Source organism: Callithrix jacchus, chromosome 20 (assembly GCF_049354715.1).
Source record: "Callithrix jacchus isolate 240 chromosome 20, calJac240_pri, whole genome shotgun sequence".
In the NCBI taxonomy this organism is placed as follows: Eukaryota; Metazoa; Chordata; class Mammalia; order Primates; family Cebidae; genus Callithrix; species Callithrix jacchus.
The window spans coordinates 27,168,840-27,195,176 of record NC_133521.1 but is presented as its reverse complement, the minus strand read 5'-3'; the positions used below and the strand labels follow the sequence as shown (position 1 = coordinate 27,195,176).

The following is a 26,337-nucleotide window of genomic DNA, read 5'->3' as shown; positions in this document are numbered from 1 at the left end:
ACATCCCCTTCTCTACAGCTTTACTGTTACTGGTCATTCCAGGAAGAGATGAAAAGACCTCAAAAGAGTGCAGGGAGATAAACCACAGGAAACAGCTGGGAAAAGACATGTTTTTAATGCTGTTCTCATGCAGCAAAATAACAACAGTAATAACACTATTATAGCTACCATTTATTGAGCAGTTTGTGGGGGCCAGGCTCAGTATATCAATTTTCTCATTTAACTTGAAAACAATCCTGTGAGGTAGCTTTTATCAATAAAGAATGTGATATCTGTATGACAGTAAAAAAAAGAAAAACACATGATAAAAGAAAGAAATGATAAAGTTCAGGACAGTGGCTTCCTTTGATGGGAGACAAGGAAAAACAGAAATAAGCAGAGCTGCACAGTGGGTTCACAGGTATTCTTTTTACTAAAATATGTAACCAAATCAAGTACAATAAAATTAGGGCTATACATGGATAGTGCACAGCCTCATAGAGATGCTACAAAGCTTAAGTAAGATGATCTCTTAAAAAGGACTCTAAGTTCTTATTTTTTCTTAGAATTTTCATCCCTACCTCACCCTTGTTGACCTAAGAGCTGGCACTTGGTATTCAACTGCTTTGGGGTCAGAGAGTAAAAATCAAAATTGTCAGAAAGTCCATCTACTTTATGACTTTTCTCAAGACTGTCTTATTTACTTTTGAGTAGTAAAATAAAGTTGACAAATAATACTATTGACTTCCACATATACAGAGATGAATAATAAAAAGGGGAAAAAAGCTCTGTAAATAAGATGTTCAGTTGTCAAGTAAGCAGCTAAAGAGAAATATCTGTGGAAAAAAGAATGCTCCTTTGTGTTGGGAGTGCTTTAAAAATTTACCAAGAAGTAAACTAATGCTCAGAACAGATATTAGTTACTCAAACAATGAATGCTCTCTGATATAAAATACAAACATTATAATCCTGAAAAATCCATTTTAAAACATTTTAATCTTGTTTTAAATATTAGATTTTACTTTTTAAAAACTCTAAACATGAAGCTACTCTAGGAATCTGAGCTTAAAAAAAAAACCTTCAAAAAATGGTTTGGGAATGAATTGCCTTACTCTTCCATTCTCCATTAACTAACTCAATCAGCTGGTAAATCCCAAGGCTATAATTTCACAATTAGACACTAAAACAAAATGCCTGGCATCTTCAATGTGCCAACATAGTTCTGCCTTGAAGAGAGACAGCATTCATTTTGTTAAAAACACTTCAAGCTTGACAGTCATCATACTTGGCGTCTCTACTGGAAAAAATGTACTGGCTGCAGGTCCATTGGATATTTAGTTTCTAAAAGAGTATGCAGTCCAAGAATAACTGGGAGGTGATGCTCTGTTTTAACAAATTTTTCTCATTTTCCAAGTTTAACCCAATTTATTAGTCTGCTGTCATGTATTTATCCATATCACTTCCTCCGGATTGTATTTCATTATTGTTTTCCTAAAACAATCTAGTGTTTTAAAGTCATTTTAAGTAATATACAGCAGTATAAATTACATCAATTTGGGGAATAAGAAAACCAGCTTGAGTTCCACAGACGATATAGCATACCCATATATTTTTTTTCCACTAGGTATTATTTTTCACTTAAAAATTTTAAAATTATATTCGGCCAGGCACAGTGGCTCATGCCTGTAATCCAGGCACTTTGAGAGGCCAAAGTGGGAGGATCACTTGAGTCCAGGAGTTTGAGACCAGTCTAGGCACACAGCAAGACTTCGTCTTTATAAAAAATACAAAAATTAGCCAGGCGAGGTGGTACAAGTAGTTCCAGCTACTTGGGAGGCTAAGGTGGGAGGACTGCTTGAGCCCAGAAGGTCAAGGCTGCAGCAAGCCATGACTGTGCCACTGTACTCCAGCCTGGGTGACAGAGCAAGACCCAGTCTCAAAATATATATATATATATTTTTTTTTTTTCTAAATAACCTCTTAGCATGAAAGACAGAATGGAATATACCAGTCACCTAACTATTCTGATTATCTACATTTTAAATTTCTTTTTTGTTTTCTGAAATTACTTGAGTCTATCCTAGAAGCAACAAAACTCTCAGGTCATCAAGGATCCATTCACCACTGAGTAAACCATTTATGATTTATTTATAACGTTTAGATACCTTACAAAGCATGTGAGGCCTTGGAGCCTGAGCAGAATAGGAAAGGCATCTGCATGAATTGCCTTACTCTTCCATTCTCCATTAACTACCTCAATCGGCTGATAAATCCCAAGCTTATAATTTCACATTAGACACTCTAAAACAAAATGCCTGGCATCTCCAATGTGCCAACATAGTTCTTCATTGAAGAGAGATAACATTCATTTTGCTAAAGGCATCTACTTTCCTAAGGTAGGAAAGTAGAAGACTGACTAGAGTAAAAAGGGCATTTCCATACATGGGCAGCCCAGCATGGGGTGTTGGAGTTCAAATGGGGTAGGGAAGACATCTATAGGGGTTGAGGGAGCAGGAGCAAATGGCAGTTTTAGGCAGGGTATCAAAATTCTAGCAGGATGAGCAAGATAGGAGGCTATGTACCTAGTAGGGCTGCCCAAAGTAGGGAGTAAGAAATAAAGTAGAGTCAGGAGGGTGTTCACATGTGAGCAGGAGGACAGCCCTGGGTATCAAGAGCATCCATGTAGGAGGCAAGCTATGAGAGGCCATAATTAAGGTAATTAGGGTATTAATGTGTCAAAGTGGGAGGCAGTGGCAATGGGAGATTGGTTACAAGAGGAGATTGATCAAATAAGTAAATATAATAAGATGAAAGGAAATCAAGTTTCTCAGTGTCAAAGAGTGAGTTACAAACACAGGGTGAAAAGGAGGAGGAACCCTATGGTATTGCATTGCAACTGAAGGTATTAATGTGAACTTATCAGTCAATATGTATAGGTAGAAAAATATAGACATAAATATGTGTGTGTGTGTGTGTGTGTGTGTATGTATGTATATAAATATACATATGTTCCCTAAGTTCTGTTCCTCTGAAAGGTCCTAGGAGGAGTGGCACCCCAAAAGTAACAGGACTTTTCAGAGATATAGGTAGTATCAGGGCTGGGACAGGCAAAACACAAGATGATCCTGGAATGTCTTGTTTTGTTAAAGGTAAGAAAGTACTCAAAGAATTATGAGGTATATCAAAGGAACACAAAAGACAGCATGGGTCAGGCATGGTGGCTCATGCTTGTAATCCAGCATTTTGGGAGGCCAAGGCAAGTAGATCACCTGAGGTCAGGAGTTCAAAAGCAGCCTGACCAACCACACGCCTGTAATCCCAGCTACTTGGGAATCTGAGGCAGAAGAATTGCTTGAACCCAGGAGGAGGAGGTTGCAGTCAGCCAAGATCACATCACTGCACCCCAGCCTGGGTGACAGAGCGAGACTCTGTCTCAAAAAAAAAACAAAAACTAAAAACTTAGCTGAGCATGGTGGGGTGTGCCTGTAGTCCCAGCTACTTGGGAGGCTGCGGCATGAAAATTGCTTGAAATCAGGAGGAGGAGCCTGCAGTGAACTGAGATTGTACCACTGCACTCCAGCATGGCCGACAGAGAAAGACTATGTCTCAAAAAAAAAAAAAAAAAAAAACCATAAAAGTCCAGGAAACACCAAGGAATGATTTCGGATTGAGGGAAACTAAAGCGGTATAACATAATTCTAAACTGGATCCTTTTGCTATATAGGAAATTATCAAGACAATTTGCAAAACCTGAATAGGATCTGAGGACTAGGTAAAAAAATGTATCGATGTTGATTTTTATTTTGGTAGCTCTATTGTGATTATGTAAGGGAATGATTATTATTTGTTGAAATAAGGTACTGGGAGGCAGCAAGGCACCATGTCAGCAACTTATTCTCAAATGATTCATAAAAAAAAATTATTTGCACTATATTCACAACTTTTTTTTTTTTTTTGAGACAGAGTCTTGCTCTGTCGCCAGGCTGGAGTGCAGTGGCGCAATCTCGGCTCACTGCAACCTCTGCCTCCCAGGTTCAAGCAACTCCCTGCCTCAGCCTCCTGAGTAGCTGAAATTACAGGCACACCACCACCATAACCAGCTAATTTTTGTATTTTTAGTAGAGACAGGGTTTCACCATCTTGACTAGTCTGGTCTTGAACTCCTGACTTCATGATCCACCTGCCTCAGCCTCCCAAAGTGCTGGGATTACAGGCATGAGCCACTGCGCTCAGCCAATTCACAACTCTCTTGTAAGTTCAAGAGTGTTCCAAAAAGTGCATCCAGACATACATTTCATTAAGAATTTATTAACTACTAAGGATTCAAAAAAATTCAGCTAGGTAACCGTAGTTTCTCGCTGTAAGATCTTAATTTGCAAAGAAATGAATCTATCAGAGTAAACAAACTTATTTCATGTCTTCATTTTTAGATATCAGTTTAGATATTTTAGATATCAAAAGCCAATCTAGGGCCAGGGATGGTGGCTCATCCCTGTAAGATCCAGCAGGAGGACTACTTGAGCCCAGGATGTCAAGGCTGTAGTGAGCTGTAATTGTGCCACTGCATTCTAGGCTGGGTGACAGAGCAAGACCTTGTCTCAAGAGGAAAAAAAAAGGAAGAAAAGAGAGGAAAGAAAAGACCAATCTACATTGCTCTCCCTCTCACTTTGCTACTTTCTGTTTAAAATCAAACAAAACCAAACATTTTGGTTGAAAAAGGCAACAGAATCTTGGTTACAAAATATACCATGAGTTTTCTCTTGGTCATATAATTACTTGTTTCACACCTTATTTCCAATCACAGGGGCTAGGTATTTTTGTCTATGCCAGCTCCTCTTCACTATCACCTTCAACCTGACAGAGCAGTAATTAAACATTCATTCAACATTTATTTAGCACCTATACTATTTGGGGGCACAATACAAAAGAAAATCACCCATAAGCAGTTTACAGTCTAAAGATAATAAAATGAGTCAAGTTTAAAATAATGCAATATGTGCTTTAATAAAAGTATGAAGTGTTAGGCAACTGGAGAAGAGGGAACCATTAATGTTATCTGTGGAGGATCTGAGAAGGTGTCAGAGAGGATGTAACACCTGAAGTCAATCATGAATACTGAAATGGGTACTTAGACAGATTTGGGAAAAGGAAGGAGAAACTATAAAAGCAAACCAGAACAAAAAGAGTATTTTCATCTCAGTTTTTTAAGTAACTCAGTTACTCAGAACATAGAAGTTACAAGCAGTAACATGAAATGAAGCTACTAAAGCCAGGGTGAGGCCAGATTATGACAGGGCTTGTGTATCATGCTCAGCAGTAAGGATTTTATCCCTCAGCACACAGGGAGCCTTTGAGGGTTTTAAGCAAAGAAATGATAAACTCAAACATATATTTGAGGAAGATCATCCTACCAGGAATACAGAGAATAGATTAGGTCCTAGAGATGGAGATGAATAAGAAGGTTTTTACAATAACAGCCTGAGCAAGAAATAATGAAATCTTGAACCAAGGAAGTGGCAGTCAAAACAGTGAATAGGCTATGAATTTAAAGCTGTTTAAATAGATGAATTAAAATGGATGACTGGCTACAGAGGGGAAAGGAGAGGGGAAAAAAAAGGGAGTTCCAAACAGCTCACAGGAACTCTGGCTTGGGAAAATTGATGAAAGGTGGAGCTATTTCCCATGATAGAGAATATGAGTTAAGAGTAAACCTGGGAAGAGGAGAATTCAGTTTTAAATTATGAATTTGAGATGCCTGTAGGGCATCCCAGTGAATACATAAACAGGAGATAGGTCTAGCAATTGATGTTACTGGACACATAGCCTGCTTTACTTTTGTTTTTTTATATCAAATCTGTACTAGAACTAGATTAACTTTTCAAACTCTAGTTCTGTCACGCAGGCTAGAGTGTAGTGGCATGTTCACAGCTCACTGCAGTCTTAAGCTCCTGGGCCTAAATTGATCCTCCTATCTCAGCCTCCCGAGTAACTGGGACCACAGGTGTGTGCCACCATGCTGAGCTAGGTTTTTTTTTTTTTTTTTTTTTTTTTGTGTGTGTGTGTGTGTGTGTGTGTGTGTGTGTGTGTGTGTTTTGTAGAGACACGGTCCCCTTATGTTGTCTAGGCTGATCTCAAATTCTTGGGCTCGAGTGGTCCTCCCACCTCAATCTCCCAAAGTGCTGGGATTATAGAACCACTGTGCCTGACCTAGATTAATTTACTCAGAGTTATTGTTTGCTTTTAAAAATACCGACATGTAAGAAACAAAAATTCCACTTGCCCATGATCTCATCAAAGATAACTATTAAAACAATAGTATACTTATGCTTCCTTCCCATATTTTAATGAAAACTTTTTAAAAGTTGAATAATGTACATAAACAGTATCAAAATTTCACCAAATATAACATTAATTTCCTGCACATACCATTTATTTGACACCTCTCAGGTTGTTACAAATAATCTTTATATCTATTTCCTACTTCTCCAAATGGGTTGAAAACCCTTCACGGACCAAAACTATGTCATGTCTTCTCTGACTAAGGTTCAGCAGTGCTCTACTTACAATGGACACTCAATGTTTGTTGATGAGGTTATCAAAATATTAAGGAAAGCTATTGGATAATAATTCTAAGCTATAAAAAAAGCTTCAGGAAAATTTCTAATTTTAACATTATTTCAGAAATACTGCTAATAAATAATAGAGGTGATAAATTAATGTTTAAGTGATGAAGAAACAACATTGTACCTGCTATAAAATGCAGCACAGCTCAGTAAATATTCTCATTAATTTATTCATGTACTCATTCACTCAACAAGTATTTATGGACTGCCCGATGTATGCCAGGCACTGTTCCAGGTTCTGGGGATACATCAACAACAAAACAGACAGCAATCTGTCTTCATGGACCCTCCATTCTAATAAACTTAAATTACAGTGACTGCTTGCTTGTCCACTGCTATACACTGAGTGTTTGTGTCCTGCCAAAATTCATGGTGGAACCTAAAATCCAATGTAATAGTATTAAGAGGTGGGGCCATTTAGGAAGTAAGTAATGAGGGCTTTGCTCTCCCAAAATGAAATGAATACCCTTATGAAAGAGACTGAAGGATGCTGCCTTGGCCCTTTCACCATGTGGACACACAGTAAGAAGGTGTCATCTTCAAAGCAGAGAGCAAATCCTCAGCAGACACAGAGGCTGTTTGTGCCTTTATCTTGGACTTCCCAGACTGTAGATTCCAGATTGTGAGCAGTACATTTTTATTGTTTATAAATTACCTGGCCTAAGGTATTTTGTTACAGGTGACAAAGAGACTAAGACATCTGCTAAAGAGAAAAGGAGACTCCAGTTTCCTCCAATTTTTTACCCTTACTAAACTCACATTTAACTGTTATCACTAAAATAAGTTCATTTCTGAAATGTTAGCAGTAGAAAAATGTCAACATGCATTCATTTTAAAATTTAAAATACATACTTAAAACAGAATTTTGCTGAGTGTTTATAAAACCAATACTGAATAGAGATCTGTTCCTTGGCTATTAACAGCTAACCATATTATATAACCATATATTTAACAGCCATTCCTTTCTAAACTAATCATATTCTTGTAAACATACATAATAATCTATCAATTAAAAGAAACAAGCGGAATTACAATTTATATTATTTTAATCTTGAAAAGACAGTCTAATATTAAATTCACAAGGTAAGAATAGCATTTTCAAAAATAAGAAAAAAACTAATTTTGTCACCATTCATTCACTTTGTGTGCACAGGTACACACACAGTAAATCACATGTACACAGAAACCCAAGTCTGTTCCCAAGAAGCTTTTAGTCCAGTGAGGTTGACCGAAAGCACATGAATAGCCAATCAAAACTGCATCAAGACACAGGAGCTATGAGGGAAAAAAGGTAGTAGAAGAGAAGAAATATATAGAGGGCAATGCCGGAATGGTATGAATGCAGTTTTAAGGAATTAATCTAAAGTTCACATTAAAAGCATAGAATATATTAGAGGTAGAAGTTGTGAAAGTATTTGGTGTAACCCTCAGTTTTTACAGAGAAGAAATTATGTTCCAATTAGGTTACAACTTGCTTTATAGAGCCAAGACTAGTTAAAGCTGGGTCCCAGGCAGGAGAATAGCTGGCAGAAAGATAAATTCTTTCCCCAGTATTCCTGTCTATGCAATTAGAATAACACTGAGGTTAGGAATGCCATCTATTTGACTTACTATATTATGGAGCCTGGCACATAATGGGCATTTCAATAATGTGCTTCATGAATAAGCAAATCATCTGCCGTAAGTGATTCTACCCAAACAATTCTAAAACATAAATTTCTGCTTTTATACCATAATCTTAGAGAGGAAGAACAAAAATATTAAACAAAAACAAAAAAAACTCATCTTGTTTTCCTATCATTACCAGAATATCCTACTACCCGAACTAAAAATGTCATCTTCCTATGACATATTTAATCCAAATACTCTGTCCTCTCACGTTCTATCTTCTAACTTCTATACCATTATCATCTAAATCACCAATTTTCTGATTAACAAAAATCACTTTTCATATCTCAGAGTCTTCACTTTCAGTTATTTTTAAAGCCTTAAAAAGTTAGTTTTCCTTTTTTTCTACTTATACAACACAATTTTTTCCCCTTCTTTGAGCCAACACTGAATAAATCAACAAGGCAGTCGCTCTGTCTGTCTCTCTCTTTCTTTTCTCATATAGAGTCTCATGCTGTTGTCCAGACTGGAGTAAAGTGGTGCGATCATGACTCACTGCAGCCTCAACCTCCCAGGCTCAAGTGATCCTCTCACTTCCATGTACCAAGTATGCTGGGGCTATAGGCTCATGCCACCACACCTAGCTAATATTTTCTTTCTTTCTTTCTTTCTTTAAGTACAGATAGGGTCTCACACCGTGTTGTCTAGCCTGATATTGAACTTCTGGGCTCAAGTGATTCTCCCACCTTGGTCTCTCAAAATGTTAGTTATTACAGGCGTGAGGTACTGCACCTGGCCCCACTTTGTCTTTTGTATTCTATACAAAGATTATCACCCACAAGCAGAAGTATTCAGACCTCATACTCTGAGCTATAAGCTGATGTTTACAGAGATAAAAAATAAGTGTCTACCATAAGTGACAACAAACAAATGACCAAATTCATTACTTCTACCTCTTAATTTAATTTTTTCCATTTTAACTTTTGTTTCCCTTACTCCCTGTACAACTGGAGAATGCCTCTAATTTAAGACTGGTTTTCAAAAGGGAATATCAGAATTGCATGTCGAAATAAGTTTTTGTTTTTTTTTTACCTGAATGAAGATGCCTGGGATTTCATCACAGGCCTATGACTGAATAAGGGTTTACAGGGAATAAAAATCACAGAATGTATATGTGTATAAAGCTTCACAAATGATTCTGGGTAACAGCCATTACTCTGAAGCATGAAATTCAGCTGGAATGAAAATGGACTGGCTTGTGTGTACTACCTCTTTAAACACTGTTAGTTAATTTATCCTTTTCTGAAGAATCAAGGAAAAAACAGCAACCAAAGAGCTGAACTACCTTCTTCAGTGGATTAGATACTAAATTATTAAAACCTAGAGGAAAAAACAATCATATTTACATAACAAAAAGGAGAAATAAATATTGTGTATTTTTCCTGACTAAAATGACAACTACTGTTTCACACTGTGGTAGATAATTATCAGTATTTAATACTTAAATTTGATACAAGTAGACTTGAATAATATCTAAAATGGTGAAACAAATTAGCAGAGCTCATGTTATTTGAGTCAAGAATTATAGATAATTTCTCTCAGGCTCAAATAACATGAGGCAAAGACCAGATTCTCAATGAGAAAAACTAGCCCACTGATAGTGTATGGTAGCTGCTCTCCAGATCATCCACCTGGCTGTTCTCTAATACAAATAATATTTGTTCTATAAAGTTTAATACATTGTTTCTTACCAAAAAAGAACACTTTGATTGTGCTATATTAACCAAAGGTCAGTTTACTGATGGAGAAGGCCATTAAAAAAACTTTTTTTTTTAGTGACTGGGTCTCACTCTGTCGCCCAATGACATAATCACAGCTCATTACAGCCTTAACCTCCTAGACTCAAACAATCCTCCCAACTCAGCCTCCCAAGTAGCCAGGACTATAGGCAAATGCCACCACAACTGCTAATTTTTGTATTATTTTGTAGGGACTGGGTTTTACCACGTTGCCCAGGCTGTTCTAGAAAGCTGGGACTCAAGAGATCCACTGCCTCAAGCTCCCAAAGTGCTGGGATTACAGGTGTGAGCCACTGTGCCTAGCCACAAGGCAATTTTTAAAAAAATAAACTGTGATAATGATTTTTCAATTGTCATTTTACAATAGCAAACAAAAAGGTAGCTTGTGCAGTCCTTTGTGCCAGAATGTGGTCCTTAAATAGAAACAGACAAACAGCTCTAGACAACTGAAACTGTTCTAAAAATAAATAACTGAAATATCATAACTTAAAGTTTATGAAGTATTTTTATATGCACAATCATAATACTGATATTTGTGAAAAGTGCTTTGACATAAAGTATACATAAACAAAAATGGGTAATTATTACTAATCTTACAGGTCATAGTTTCAGAACTGACTTTTTTTATTAGTGTTTTAACTTTCTTCTTTTTTTTAAACTAACTAAGTCTTGGCTCTGTTGTCCAAGCTGAAGTACAGTGGTATGATTACGGTTTACTTCAGTCTCAAACTCGTGGTCTCAAGTGATCCTCGCACTCTCAAAAAGCTGGGATTACAGCTGTGAGCCACTGCACCCAGCCAGTTTTAACTTCTTATTAAAGAATGACATACACTTCACATGTAGTAAAGTGTACAAATCTTAAGTCTTGAGCTTGTGGAATTTTACAAAGTGGACATACCCATAACCACCACCCAGCCAATTAAGCATCCCTCCACATGCTTCACCCCTTACACAGTGACCCATCTTCTGGCTTTTAACACAGTAGATTATAGTTTTGCCTGTTTTTAAATTTTATATAAAAGAAATCAGACAGGATATGGGTACAGACCAAAAAAAAAAAAAGCCCAGCTCACTGCAACCTCTGCCTCCCAGGCTCAAGCTATCCTTCTACCTCAGCCTCCTGAGTAACTGAGACCAGAGGCACGTACCACCATGCCCGGCTAACTTTTGTATTTTTTTTAGAAACCAGGGTCTTACTTTGTTGCCCAGTCTGGTCTCAAACTCCTGAGCTTAAGTGATCTGCCTACCTCCCAAAGTGCTGAGATTACAAGCATGAGCCACTGTGCCTGGCTGATATGTTCTATTTTAACTCCAGCAATGCATGATATAAATGAAAAACTTGAAGAGGATTTAGAGGGCTATGATAAATATAAACACTACAAATTAAAATCTATGAGAAAAAATTAAAAGAATCATGAAAGTTTCAGTTGTAATATTCTACTATATGAAGACTTCTATTTTAATATTTGTATACTTATTTAGGTTATAAAATTGATAGACAAAAAGGATGTATAAAGGATTTAAGGGAGATATAAAGCCGATATATCATAAAAATTCAGAAACTTTTTACAAGTGTAAAACAGAAAATAGTCACTTCAAATCCCAATTCCCATAGATCACCATTCTAACATTTTAGTCTATTTTCTATGGGCCTTATTTTTAAGAAAATGAAACTGGAATCACAATTTGATATGTTTCTTTAAAAAAAATGTAAGATACAATCACGAATATTTTCTGCCATCGTTAAATGTTTTTTGAATACATGTAACATGATTTATAATAATGCATATTTATTTAATAAACATGATTTATAATAGGAACATAGGACTTCATTTATGAAGGTTTGTTAAAAAAAAGATAACCAAAGCCAGGCACAGTGGTGCATGCCTATAATCCCAACACTTTGTGAGGCCAAGGTGGGTGGATAGCTTGAGCTCAGGATTTCAAGACTAACCTGGGCAATGTTGCAAAACCTCATCAATACAAAAAAATTAGCTGAGCACAGTGGTGCACACCTGTAGTCCCAACTACTGGGGAGGCTTAGATAGGAGGACTGCTTGAGCCCAGTAGGTCAAGGCTGCAGTGAGCCAAGATCGTCCCACTGCACTCCAGCCTAGGCTGGAAAATCTTTTCTCATAGATTTTGAGAGTAAGAGCCTGTTTCAAAAGAAAAAGAAAAAAAAAGGCCAGGCATAGTGGCTCATGCCTGTAATACCAGCACTTTGGAAGGCCGAGGGGGGAGGATCACCTGAGATCAGGAGTTTGAGACCAGCCTAACCAACATGGACAAACCCCGTCTCTACTAAAAATACAAAAAATTAGTGGGGCGTTGTGGCACATGCCTGTAATCCCAGCTACTCAGCAGGCTGAGGCAGGAGAATCACTTGAACCTGGGAGGCAGAGGTTGCAGGGAGCCAAGATGGTACTACTGCACTCCAGCCCGTGTAACAAGAGCGAAACTCCATCTCAAAAAAAAAAAGATAATAACCAAGATTTCTCTACTTTCCCTTAATCTAGAAAAGGAAAATAACATTAAATTGTACCATGAAAGATTTCAATTAGCTAGGAAATTTTTAAATAATGATTATTTCACCTCAGTTATAGATTTCTCCTCCAATGAAAAAAAGCCTTTATGCTTTCAGTGTTATTTAACAGACTGGAAAACTGGTTTAAAGCTATACAACTAAATGAAGTAGCAGAGCAAAGATTTAAATCCAAATCTGGGTTCTGACTCCAAAGCCTATGCACTTAACCTCAACACTATAGATTACAGGATGGTTTGGGGTTGCTCTTATCTAATATGTAGGTGGTCTTATCTAATAATATGCAGGTAGTCTTATTTATCTGGATCCATTCTCAAGAGAAAGTTAAAAGAATGCAAGTCTGAAGGATTCACCTTGAAACATAACAGCAGAAGAAATTTAGAAATAAAAGAGAAATTTAAGTACTTAGAACAGTACTCATCATATAGAAAATGCTACATAAGTATTAGCTATTATTACTCACAAGAAATTACCATACCAGTACAGGGGGAAATCATTTGTACTGTGTTCATTACAATGACTTATAATAGTTAAAAAATAAAATGGGCCGGGTACAGTGGCTCATGCCTATAATCCCACCACTTTGGGAGGCCGAGGTGGGCGGATCATGAGGTCAGGAGATAAAAATCATCCTGGCTGACGTGGTAAAACCCCATCTCTATTAAAAATACAAAACTTAGCTGGGTGTGGTGGTGCATGCCTATAGTCTCAGCTACTCAGGGGGCTGAGGCAGAAGAATTGCTTGAACATGGGAGGCAGAGGTTGCAGTGAGCCAAGATCGTGCCACTGCACTCCAGCCTGGCGACAATGCGAGACTCCGTCTCAAAAAATAAATTAAAAAAATAAAATGAAAATAAAATGAAATAATAGTGCATCACCAAAGGACTGGCTAATTAACACTGGTTGGCATGGTAACTCCCACCTGTAATTCTAGAACTTTGGAAGGCTGAGGCAGGAGGATCACTTGAGCCCAGGAGTTTTAGACCAGCCTCAGCAACACAGCGAGACCCTGTCTCTACAAAAATATTTAAAAAAAATATTAGCCAAGTGTGGTTGTGCATACCTATTGTCCCAGCTACTTGAGAGGCTAAGGTTGGAGAATCACTTCAGCCCAGGAGGTCAAGGCTGCAGTGAGCTGTGATTGTGCCCCTGTACTCCAGTCTGGGCAACAGAGACCCTGCCTCAAAAATAAATAAATAAATAACCATGTAATACTTTGCAGCTATCACAAATTATATCTATATTTAATAACATCAGTAGGCAAACAAAACAGATGTATAATCCCACTTATGCAGAAATGTATAAATAAATAGATGTGTATACATATACAGAGATGCCTGAAAGAATAATCACCGACATTAACATATCTAGATATGGCAGGACTGCATGTGATTTGTCCCTGTTTTGTCATTTTTCATATTTAAAAAAATATTTGGCCCAGTCCCCTCGCCAAGTCCTTCTGCTGCCGCCACGATGATGTGCGGGGCGCCCTCCGCCGCGCAGCCGGCCACCGCCGAGACCCAGAACATCGCCGACCAGGTGAGGTCCCAGCTTGAAGAAAAAGAAAACAAGAAGTTCCCTGTGTTCGAGGCTGTGTCCTTCAGGAGCCAGGTGGTTGCGGGGACGAACTACTTCATCAAGGTGCATGTCGGTGACGAGGAATTTGTCCACTTGCGAGTATTCCAAAGTCTCCCTCACGAAAACAAGCCCTTGACCTTGTCTAACTACCAGACCAACAAAGCCAAGCACGATGAGCTGTCCTATTTCTGACCCTGACTTTGGGCAGGTCCTTCCACCAGAAGGCTGGTGATTAGCGATTCTGCGTGGACCGCAGCGTGCACCTGGGATCATAAAATGAGCATCTCCTGGCTGCGCCCCTCGGGGGGAAGGGGCCGGATGCAGCAGCTGCTCTTGCATTTCTGTTCCTAAATTTCATTGTGTTGATTTTTTCCCCCTTCCAATCAGGTATCTTAATTACTTTCAAAATATTTTCAAAAAATAAAATACATATTTAAAAAAAAATATTTAAGTGCTTGTGTGTGCGTGCGTAAATTCTAACGGACTAAACATAAGGCAGCAGTAGCAGGGAAAAGTACAAGATTAAAAGAGAAAAGACCAATGGGAGACACTTCAAGGAAAAGACAAAGCCTGAGCTTATGTCTTCAAGAATTCCTTTACCCCGTCCCTATTATTTTTCTATCATATTCATCCTGTTAATCATGCCCAATCATGAATGATCTTAACCACTCATCTTCAACATTCCTGAACCACAGCTTCTAAGTTTTGATAGAGAAAAATCAAAACATATGGACCAGTACCACTATGAATACAAGATCTTCCTCAAAGTAGCTCAGGAGGCTTTTTCTTTTCTTTTTTTTTTTCTCAAAGTATTCTTCATCAGCTTTATTCCCCAGTTCCTCATGATTATTCTCTTAAGGCTACTGTCCTGTATCTATCATTCTTGGCAAATGACTGTTTATTTCTCCACATAAAATTTATAGGACATAAATTTCCCATACTTCTTTTCCCAGATAAAAATTATCCTTACCTCTTTGGGCTCAAGAAAGGAAGCAACCATGTGTACTACATCCCTTTTTCTTCATTGCTCCTCCAAAACTTCCTTCTATTAATAATTCCTGTCCTTTCAACTTCCTCATTTCACAAGATTCCTATTCTTATTTATATGCCTTTTCAGTTTCCACCCTCTCCTTCCCCTCACAACCATTCTTAATTAGCACTATAGTTGTCTTCCTAGCTGCTTCCACTTCCTCTATTCACATTTATTACTCAATCAACTACTACTTGGCTTCTGTTCCAACCACGCCCCATTCAAACTGCTCAGTTATCAATAAACTCCTAACCGATTTATTTCCAACTTCTGACACAAGTGACTACTCCTGCTTTCAGGAATTCCTGTTTATTTTCTTCATTTGCTGGCTTCTCTTTAGTCTACACCTCTCTTCATGTCCCGGAAATACCTTGTTTACTTCCTGGAGAAATTAATCCTGTCTTTTTCTTTCTCACTTTTTGAATCCAGAATTCCGCCACTTCTTAACAACCTCCACTACTACAATCCTGATCTTATCATCTCACCTGAACTACTTCAGCTGATTGATTTCCTTTTTACTCTTACATTTTATCTACACTGTAGCCAGAACAATTCATTAAAAACCTAATTCAGATGACATCACTCCTCAGCATCCATCTTAGCATAAAACCCAAAGTCCTTATATGATCTAGCACCTTACTATTTCTCTTCCTTTCTCTCCTACAACTCTCCTCCTTTTCCACTCTGCTCCAGGTGTACTGTCCTTATTGCTACTTCTTGAACATGCCAAGCACTTTCTCAGCCTTGATGTCTTTGTATTCGCCGTTCCTCCACCTGGAAAACTCTTTCCACAAATATCTTCATTGCTTACTACTTCAGTTCCCTTAGGTATCTGTTCAAATGAGGCTCAAAAAGCACCATGATGATGCTCTACAAAATCGTACCCCCATCATTTTCTTGTCCTCCTTAATCTTGTTTTATTTTTTTCACTCCCGACTTTTTTTTATTCTTTTTGAGACGGAGTCTCGCTCCTTTGCCCAGGTTGGAGGGCAGTGGCGCAATGTCAGCTCACTGCAACATTCGCCTCCTGGCTTCAAGGGATTCTCCTGCCTCAGCCTCCCAAGTAGCTGGGATTACAGGCATGCACCTCCCACGCCCGGCTAATTTTTGTATTTTTAGTAGAGACAGGATTTCACCATGTTGCACAGGCTAGTCTCTAACTCCTGACCTCAGGTGATCCTCCCACCCTGCCCTCCCAAGTAGGTGGGATTACAGGCATGCGCCACCACGCCTGGCTAATTTTTGTATTTTTAGTAGAGACAGGATTTCACCATGTTGCACAGGCTAGTCTCTAACTCCTGACCTCAGGTGATCCTCCTGCCCTGCCCTCCCAAAGTGCTGGGATTGCAGGCGTGAGCCGCTGTACCTGGGACATTTTTTGAGATATAATTCAGATGACATAAAGTTTTACCCTTTAAAGTGCACGATTCAGTGGGTTTTAGTATAGACCCAAAGTTGTGTAGTCATTACTACTGCCTAATTACAGAACATTTTCATCACCTCAAAAAGAAAAGCTATTCCCATTAGCAGTCATTCTCTACCCCTCATTCCTTGAATCCCTGACAACCACTAATTTACTTTCTGTTTCTATGGACTTGCCAATTCCCATACCCTGACATTTTTATAATCATTTGTTTAATGTCTGCTTCCAGTTCAGAATACGAACTGGTGAGAAAAAGGTCTTTATTTTCCTTACTTTTTGTATCCCCAGCATATAGCTTACTGCTGGTGCACAGCAGGTGTTCAATATCCCATAAGCATCTCGATTTCAACATATCCCAAATTGAACTCATTATCTTCTACTGTTTATTTTTTATCATAAAACAATTATTTTACTATGTTGATATTGCGTGCCTGTCTTCCCTGTTGACAATGGTGAGTCTCTTTATACTTCAAACACTGGGCACAAGATGTGTATTGAATAAATAACCACTTCCCCCCATTTATTTTTTAAAGAGATGGTCTCACTCTGTCACCCAGGCTGGAGTGCAGTCTTGCAATCATGGCTCACTAACCTCGTTGCCTCAAGTGGTCCACCAACCTCAGCCTCCCAAGTAGCTGTGACTACAGGCACACACCACCACGCCAGGCTAATTTTTAAATTATTTATAGAGACAAGATCTCGTTATGATGTGTCAGGCTAGCCTCAATCTCCTGGGCTAAAGCTATCCTCCCACCTCAGGCTTCCAAAGTGCTGGAATTACAGGTGTCAGCCACCACACCCAAATATCTTAATATTCAGTATATCAATAACAAGCTTACATGTAAAAATTAAACCAATAACTAAATATCATAGCAATAAGTCATAATTTACACTCCTTCATACCCACTTTATCCCTTGCTTTTCCCTAACATCTTTTTTTTTTTTTTTTTTTTTTGGAGACAGAGTCTCACTCTGTCGCCCAGGCTGGAGTGCAGTGGTGTAATCTTGGCTCACTGCACCCTCCGCCACCTGGATTCACACGATTCTCCTATTTCAGCCTCCTGTGTAGCTGGGACTACACCTGGCTCATTTTTGTATTTTTTAGTAGAGATGAGATTTCACCATACTGACCAAGCTGGTTTCAAACTCCTGACCTCGTGATCCGCCTGCCTCAGCCTCCCAAAATGCTGGGATTACAGGCATGAGCCACCACGCCTGACCCCTAACATCTTCTTATCTAGACAACAGTTACTAAGGCCTAGCAAGGGTAATCCTGACTTACCTATCTATCATCTGTTAACATTAGGTCCAAGACCCACTTCAGAATTCTTTACAGCAAAATTAATCTCAAGAAGCCACAATAAAGAAATCAGGCTAGGAATGATAGCAAAACAATCTGATAGCCAAAACTGATCTCCAGAGTGATGAGTTAGTGCACTGTTAACCTGTTTTCAACTTTTAGCATCATGTACCCTTTACTGTGCAAGGCAATCACAAGATATATATAATAACTGTATAAAATATCACTTGTTGGCTAAAATATTTCTAACTTGTGATACCTGCAGTACTCTTTTTCTCGTCCCAGCTGTCACTAATTTAGGCCATTATTATATCCAGCTTTTGGTTTATCGAATCTTTCATAGCTATTCTTTCCCTCTTTTCCCCTCCCCTTCCCTCATCCCTGGCTCTATAACCAGCCCTATTGAATTTTTTTCAGTTCTTCAATACACCAAGTTCTCATTTACCTCCAAAACTTCTACTATGATATTCTCTCTTCTGCCTGGAACACTCTTCCTCCAACATAGCCCTTTAATCTTCACATGGCTAATTTTTATGACTTCAGGTCTGACTTTAATAGCAAGTTCAGGGCCCGGAGCGGTGGCTCACGCCTGTAATCCCGGCACTTAAGGAGGCCGAAGTGGGTGGATCACGAGGTCAAGAGATCAAGACCATCCTGGTCAACATGGTGAAACCCCGTCTCTACTAAAAATACAAAAAATTAGCTGGGCATGGTGGCATGTGCCTGTAATCCCAGCTACTCAGGAGGCTGAGGCAGGAGAATTGCTTGAACCCAAGAGGTGGAGGTTGCGGTGAGCCAAGATCATGCCATTGCACTCCAGCCTGGGTAACAAGAGCGAAACTCTGTCTCAAAAAAAAATAGCAAGTTCATCTCCTATCAGAAGCCCTTCCTGATCCCCTGGCACACAGGCACTCCTCTTTATTTCCCACTTCATCAACCTATACTTCCTCTTTCAGAGCACCTAACACACTGTTTTTAATTGATTATTTACTAGTCTGCCTCTTGGACTAGTAAGTAGGCTCAATTAGAGAAGAAATCACATTTATGTCTTTTACCATTATAGCTGAAAATATTCAGTAAATAAATTATCTTGGCTGTAGTTAGAGAAAAAAATTGTTTGAAGTCAGAATACTTTTTCTTTAAGACTAGCTCTTCTAATGACTAACAGTGCAAAATTGGGCAAGTCTCTTAATCATCTGGGGCATTTGGGTTTTATCATCTATGAGAATATATACCTCTCAAATGTCAAAAAGATTAAATAAAATAATATACATCAAAGTGCTATATAAAAGTATAAACAAAGTATGAGACTAGTGTAATATCTACCTGCCCACTCTCTTATAATCTATATAATCCTGTTATCCTAACATGTTAAATCAGCCTATTAAAGTTACAAGTAACTTTTCTCAAAATGAAATGAACTCATTTGGTAAATACAGTAGTCCTCCCTAATCCATGGTTTTGCTTTCCATGGTTTCAGTTACTTATGGTCAACCAAGGTCAGAAAATATTAAATGAAAAATTCCAATTTAAGTAACTTATACATTTTAAATACAACACCATTCTAAGTAGCATGATGAACTCTTCTGTTGACCTGCAAGTCTAGCTCCATCCCATCCAGGACATGAATCGTCCTTTTAACCAGTGTATCCACGCTCTATACGCATTACCTACCCTTTAGTCACTTAGTAACCATATGGATTATCAGCTTAACTGTCAAAGTATCACAGTGTTTGTGTTCAAGTAACCCTTATTTTACTTAACAATGGCCCCAATGTAGAAGAGTAGTGATATTTGGCAATTTGGATATGCCAAAGCAAAGCTTTAACGTGTTTCATTTAAGCGAAAAGGTGAAATTTCTTAATAAGGAAAGAAAAAAAATCATATGCTGAGGCTGCTAAGATTAATGGTAAGAATGAGTCTTCTATCTGTAAAACTGTGAAAGAATGAAAAAGAAATTATTCATGCTAGTTTTGCTGCCACATCTCAAACAGCAAAAGTTATAGCCAGAGCAAGATAAGTACTTAGTTAATATTCAAAAGGAACTAAATTTGTAGGTGAAATAAATGAACATAAAACATTTTCTACTGACAGCAACAGAAACCCATGTGCCAAAAACCTATGAGCCTAAAGGAAGATTTCAACAAGGGATCCCCTGAAATGAATGACACAGATTTGGGAATACAGAAGGTCAATAGCAGCTTAATGCTGTGTCACAATGCCCACTTCATTCATGTCACTTAATTTGATCACATAGGCATTGTATCATCTTCCATCATTATAAGAAGGGTGAATACAGAACAATAAGCTATTTTGAGAGACTACACTCACATAACTTTTATTATAGTATGTTGCTATATTGTTCTATTTATTAATAGTTGTGATGGTTACTATTAAGTGTTCCTTAACTGAAGGACGCAAAGTGTATGTTCCTGGGTGTGTCTGTGAGGGTGTTGCCAAAGAATATTAACATTTGAGTTAGTGGACGGGGAAAGGCAGACTCACCCTCAACCTGGTGGGCACAATTTAATCGGCTGCCAGCACAGAGAGAATAAAAGCAGGAAGAAGAACGTGCAAAGAGTAAACTGGTTTAGTCTCCGAGCCTGCGTCTTTCTCCTGTGCTTGATGTTTCCTGCCCACGAACATCGGATTCCAAGTTCTTCAGCTTTGGGATTCAGACTGGCTCCCTTGCTCCTCAGCTTGCAGATGGCCTATTGTGGGAGCTCACTTTGTGATCGTTGAGTCAATACTCCTTAATAAACTCCCCTTTACATATACATCTATCCTATAAGTTCTGTCCCTCTAGAGAACCCTAACAGTAGTTATTATTAATCTCTTACTATGTCTAATTTATAAATTAAACTTTATCATAGGTATGTATGTATAGAAGAAAACATAGTACAGTCATGTGCCACATATGTTTCAGTCAAGAATGGATCACATCTATGACAGTGGCCCCAAAAGATAACACAGAATATACAGAAAACTGCTATATCGTACTTAATATTGACATTGCAGACCAAATAGGGAAAATGACTGTTATTCAGCAATGGTGCTGGGACATTTGGTTTTCCACATAAAAGATATAAAGACTTATAAAACAGCAGTCCCATAAAATTATAATGCAGACGAAAAATTCCTGTCTCTTAGTGATGTCATATCGTGTTCAGATACACAAATACTACTGTGTTACAACTGCCTACAGTATTACAGCCTGGGGCAACAGGCTAAATCTTATAGCCTAGATATGTAGTAGGCTATACCACCTAGGTTTGTGTAAGTACACTCTATGATGTTTGGATAATGAACTACCTAATGATGCATTTCTCGGAACGTACCCCATCGTTAAGTTACACATAATTGTATATACAGTGTTCAGTACTATCCTTGGTTTCGGGCATCCACTAGGGGGTCTTGGGACATATCCCCACAAATAAGGAAGAACTGCAGAGTAGTTCCAATTCCAACTCTGAGCAGTTTCAACTAACCAGCAACTTCCCTGAACCTATTAAAAGTAGTCAAGCACTAATAGGTTAATGAACAACCAGGGAGCCTGGAATAAAATTCAGCCCATTAACAGCTACAGTCGAAAACAGGATCTGGAAAAAAAAAAAAATGGCTCTAATATGAAAATGGGTTAAAATACAAACTTTAATGTTTAAAAATTCTGATAAGCTTTTACTCTTATACTGCATAAAATGGCATATTTTCTTCCAATAATAAACTCAAAAATTCAGATTACCATATTTCCTCCTTCAATTTAATTGGCTTCCTTTTTCTCTTCCCATTCTACACATCAAACAGTTTCAGAATCACATCCCTTTTACTTGTGTTCTCAGAATTACTTTGTTAAAATGTAACTAGGCTGGGGGCATGGTAGCTTCTGCCTATAATCCGAGCATTTTGGGAGGCTGAGGCAGGAGGATCACTTGAATGCAGGAGTTCAAGACCAGTCTGGGCAACCTACACTCAGTTTCTACTACCAAAAAAAGAAAAAAGTAGCTAGGTATGGTGGTGCACACCTGTGGTCCCATCCCAGCAATCTGGAAGGCTGAGGTGGGAGCACTGTTTGAACCCAAGAGGTGGAGGCTGCAGCCTGGGTGACAGAGTAAGATGCTGTCTTAAAACTCAAAAAAAAAAAAATTTTTTTTTAAAGAAGTAACTGTGCTGCAAACCACAAGTAAAGTTTTTCTTTATGCAGACACCACTTCATTTCAGTTTCCCTCTTTAAGACATTTTACTATAACATCTAGAAAGATAAAGACAGAAACTCAGCAAAAGTCACATTTTTAAAAGCTGACCAATCAAAATAAAATTCTGACTAATATTTGTTGGCTAATTTATGTATTCATAGTAAGAGTAAATATTCAAAACACATAGGAAACCTAAAACTAGTTTATTCATTTTTGACACTAATGTAACTAATCTAACTAGAAAAAGTATGTACTTAAACCTGGCATTTTCACAATTCCTCACAAAAAAAATAAAATAGTTCCAATTTTAAATAGGATTAAATACCGAAAGCACCCAGACAGGAAATAGATGTGAATCCATTCTTATATCCATGCCTCTTGTGCTCAACTTCAAATTCCCAAGAATAAACCCTGCTATACCCTAACTTATTCCATTTTAAATGTTCAGAAATTAACCTAAAAGAACTATTTTAACAGTATACTTAGATTAGCACAATTAACTCAATTTTAGGGGAATTCATTAATTCCTCTAACATTACACTAAAATTATGACACATAGTTGAGGAGACACTTGAGATAGTTTTACCACAAGTACCTTAGTATATCTAAGAAACAGCAAGCATTTAACACGGAGGCTGGCAAAGACAGTCTACCACAATTTATGACATTATTAACAACTAAAAGAAAATGTGCTTATATCAATAACATATACCTTAGAAAACAGACTTTCAAAAATTCCAAGTAATAAATTAATCTTTTATATTTCAATAGCTGAAGACTCTCAGATTTTCTAATATATTGATCAAATGTATTACTTGCCTTTAAAGGGTACATCTAAATCCCTTAGTTCTATAGAAAAAAGTATCAATATATTTTATGATTAATAAGTATGCTTATATTTTTAGCTAGAATGCATTTTTCAGAAGCATGAATTGAGGGGAGTAATCAAAAGATGAGAAAACTGTCAATTTCATAAGTAATGCCCCTTAAAACTTTAAGTTAGGAACATTATGAGAAGAAAGCAGCTTCACTTTAATCTTAATCCCTGTAAAGCACATGTTTTAAAAAAGTCAAGATTTGTGATCATAAGAGTTTGAAATAATCACAAGTTCTTATTTTTCTCCTCACAATCTGCTCCCATGATAACAAGATTTTAGATACTATAATTTTTTTACTAAAAATAAATAAATAAATAACTGACCACTAAGTATCATGTATCATCCATAAAAGTAATTATCACCAGGTGTGGTGGCTCACACCTGTCATTCCAGCACTTTGGGAGGCCAAAGCAGGTATCACTTGAGGTCAGGAATTTGAGACCAGCCTGGCTAACATGGTGAAACTCTGTCTCTACTAAAAATACAAAAATTAGCTGGGCGTGGTTGCGCATACCTATAATCCCCGCTACTCAGGAGGCTGAGGCAGGAGAATTACTTGACCTTAGAACACAGGGGATGCAGTGAGCCGAGATTGCGCCACTGCACCCCAGACTGGGCAACAGAGAGAGACTCCATCTCAAAAAAAAAAAAAAAGGCCAGGCTCAGTGACACACCTGCAATCCCAGCACTTTGGGAGGCCAAGGCAGGTGGAACATGAGGTCAGGAGTTCAGGACCAGCTTTGCCAACATGGTGAAACCCCGTCTCTACTGAAAATACAAAAAATTAGCCAGGCGTGGTGGTATGCACCTGTAATCTTAGCTACTTGGGAGGCTGAGGCAGGAAAATCACTTGAGCCTGGGAGGCAGAGGTTGCAGTGAGCCAAGATCAAGCCACTGCGCTTCAGCCTGGGCAACAGGGCGAGACTCCATCTCAAAAAAAAAAAAGAATCATCATTTACCTTTTAAGGATTATTGGTAGGAGTTACCACTAAACCTAAAAGAGCCACTAAGTCTCACGGAAAAAGAGAAAGAATAAAGCTTAAAGTTTTTACAGCTTTGGAAAGACTTCTCTGTGATTTTCTTAGGAAAAGAAATGGTTTGGTATGAATTTCTTAGGAGTAAAATGTTTGGCATTTTATAGTTTAAAAATTCACTGATTTTTTTCTTAAGAGTGAGCTGAAGCATTGAAAAGGTTTCTGGAAGGTATGAGTGAGGAGCTCTTTGGATACAACTTTTTTGGTAGAAATATTTGTGGAAATACTTGCCTCCTTAAACTGTGCGCACATGTACTTTTAATAAAATACAAATTAAAATGTTTAAATTCATTGTTTTTATTCCAAGAGACATCTTACACAGACATTGTTTTATACTTGATGTATAAAAACACAACTACCTCCCATCAACTACAAAAATAAATGTCAGATAAATTAAGAAACTAAACTTCAAAACCTTCTTAAATAAATAACAATATTTTTTAAACTCTGAAAAGAGATGCAAACATACTGTTTTCCATGGCAGGAAACTCAAAAAGACAGATTTGGTTGCATAAAATGAACAATTTCTACATGGCAAAAGACGAACTACAGACTAGGCAAAAATATTTGTAACACATACAAAAAACTAAGGTTAGATTTATGCAAATAATTCATACAAAATGACTTTAACCCAATAAAAAACTGACAAAGAAAATAAACAGGCAATTCACAAAAGCAAAGATGCAAATGACCAAAAAGACAAGCAATGCTTCTGCCTCAGCCTCCCAAAGTACTAGGATTATAGGTGTGAGCTACTGAGCTCAGCATATGTAAAAATATTAACAGGGATTATCTCTATGTGGTGGAATTCTATTTTTATTATTTTTGTTATGATACTTATATTGTTTTTATTATTATATTAATATTTACATATTGTTTTCCTATTCTTTACAAGCTTTATACGATTCACACTGGTCTCTTTTTTTAAAAATAGGCAGTAAAAAGCATTAGTTTATTACAATCTAAAAAACTTAAGCTTTCAGTTATTAGTTCTTACTAATCAAGACAAGGTCTCATTACGTCACCCAGGCTGGAATGCAGAGGCACAATCATAGCTCACTGCAACCTCAAACTCCCGGGCTATGTAGGAAGGGGTCTCGCTATGTTGCCCATGCTGGTCTTGAATTCCTGGCCTTAAATCATCTGCCTCGCCCTCCCAAAGTGCTGAAATTACAGGTGTGAGCTACTATGCCAAGCCAATTTCAATTTTTGAAAAACTGTCTGTTAAAAATATCTTGAATATCCAAAGAGAATTACTTATCCTGAAAAATCAACTTTTCCTTCAAACAAAGATTCAACTTTTTTCTCAAAATATTCAGAGCAAGTTAGAGATTCATATTCAAACAATGTTTAAAGGCACTAGCATAATAATAAAAAATTGTTCACAGAAGCTTCAAGATAATCCTTGTTAGATAAAAAGGAAATGAGGATACAAAAAAAAACTAGAAAATTTTAAAACAAATATTTGATTATTTTTCCTAACTAGAAATTCTGTACTTTTCCCCTTACTAAACAACATCTTCTAGATTAACTGAATTGCATATTTCATAAAACAGCAAATAATTTTTCCATGGCAAAAAAACAACTATTTAAAGTTTTCCCCTTCACCTTCATCCTCAGAGTAAGAAAACTGAGCCTTAAAAAACAGACTTTAATAAAGAAGAGATGCTGGTAGTATTAAATGCTCTTACACTGACACAAATTATTTTTTCAGGCCCAAAGAAACTATGGCACTGTTATTCTTCCTACAATCAGAAAAATCAAGAAACCACCCAAAGGAAAATGGCCACACACACAGAATGTCAAAAAAGATCAATAGTTGATATTTATTCTGCTTTAATTAAAATGTGATATTTTCCATTTTTTTCTTTGGCATTAATGATCTTAAAATAGTATGTCTTTTATCTCTTTCCAAAAAATACTTAGAAATTTTATTCCAATAATCATAATACCAATTTATATAGTTTACCCTAGGTACCATTCTAAATACTTTACTTATATTAACTCATTTAATTATCACAATTTTATGATATAGGCTGTATTATCAACTGCATTTTACAGATGAGAAAACTGAGCACAGAGAGGTCAATTAATATGCTCAAGTTATTGCACAGCTAGTGAATATTAGAGTCAGAATTTGAACATAGGCAATCTGCCTCCAAGGTCCACATCCTTACACACATTTTCCGTGTTATTACAATATTATATTACCTGGTAAACAGGTTAAGAAGAAAAGTTTTTAAAAATTGCCTTAATATTTTTAACTTTTATATAGCTAAGCATGAAGATATTGCTGTTGAATAACACTAGTCCCACAAAGTCGATGTTATGTTCCTATGTAGTTGGGCAT

At 37.4% G+C, this 26,337-nt stretch overlaps 2 protein-coding genes across 5 annotated transcripts in view; one reads left to right on the top strand and one right to left on the bottom strand.

Moving 5' to 3' along the window:
* The window catches only part of NFAT5 (nuclear factor of activated T cells 5), a 126,525-nt gene that overhangs the window by 70,260 nt on the left and 29,928 nt on the right, over positions 1 to 26,337 (bottom strand). The gene's annotated exons all lie outside the window — the stretch shown is intronic.
* On the top strand, positions 14,024 to 14,573 carry LOC100404734 (cystatin-B). Its single transcript, XM_002761113.7, has one exon. It carries the CDS (start codon positions 14,025 to 14,027, stop codon positions 14,319 to 14,321), a length of 297 nt encoding a protein of 98 aa, XP_002761159.1. The 5' UTR covers position 14,024; the 3' UTR covers positions 14,322 to 14,573.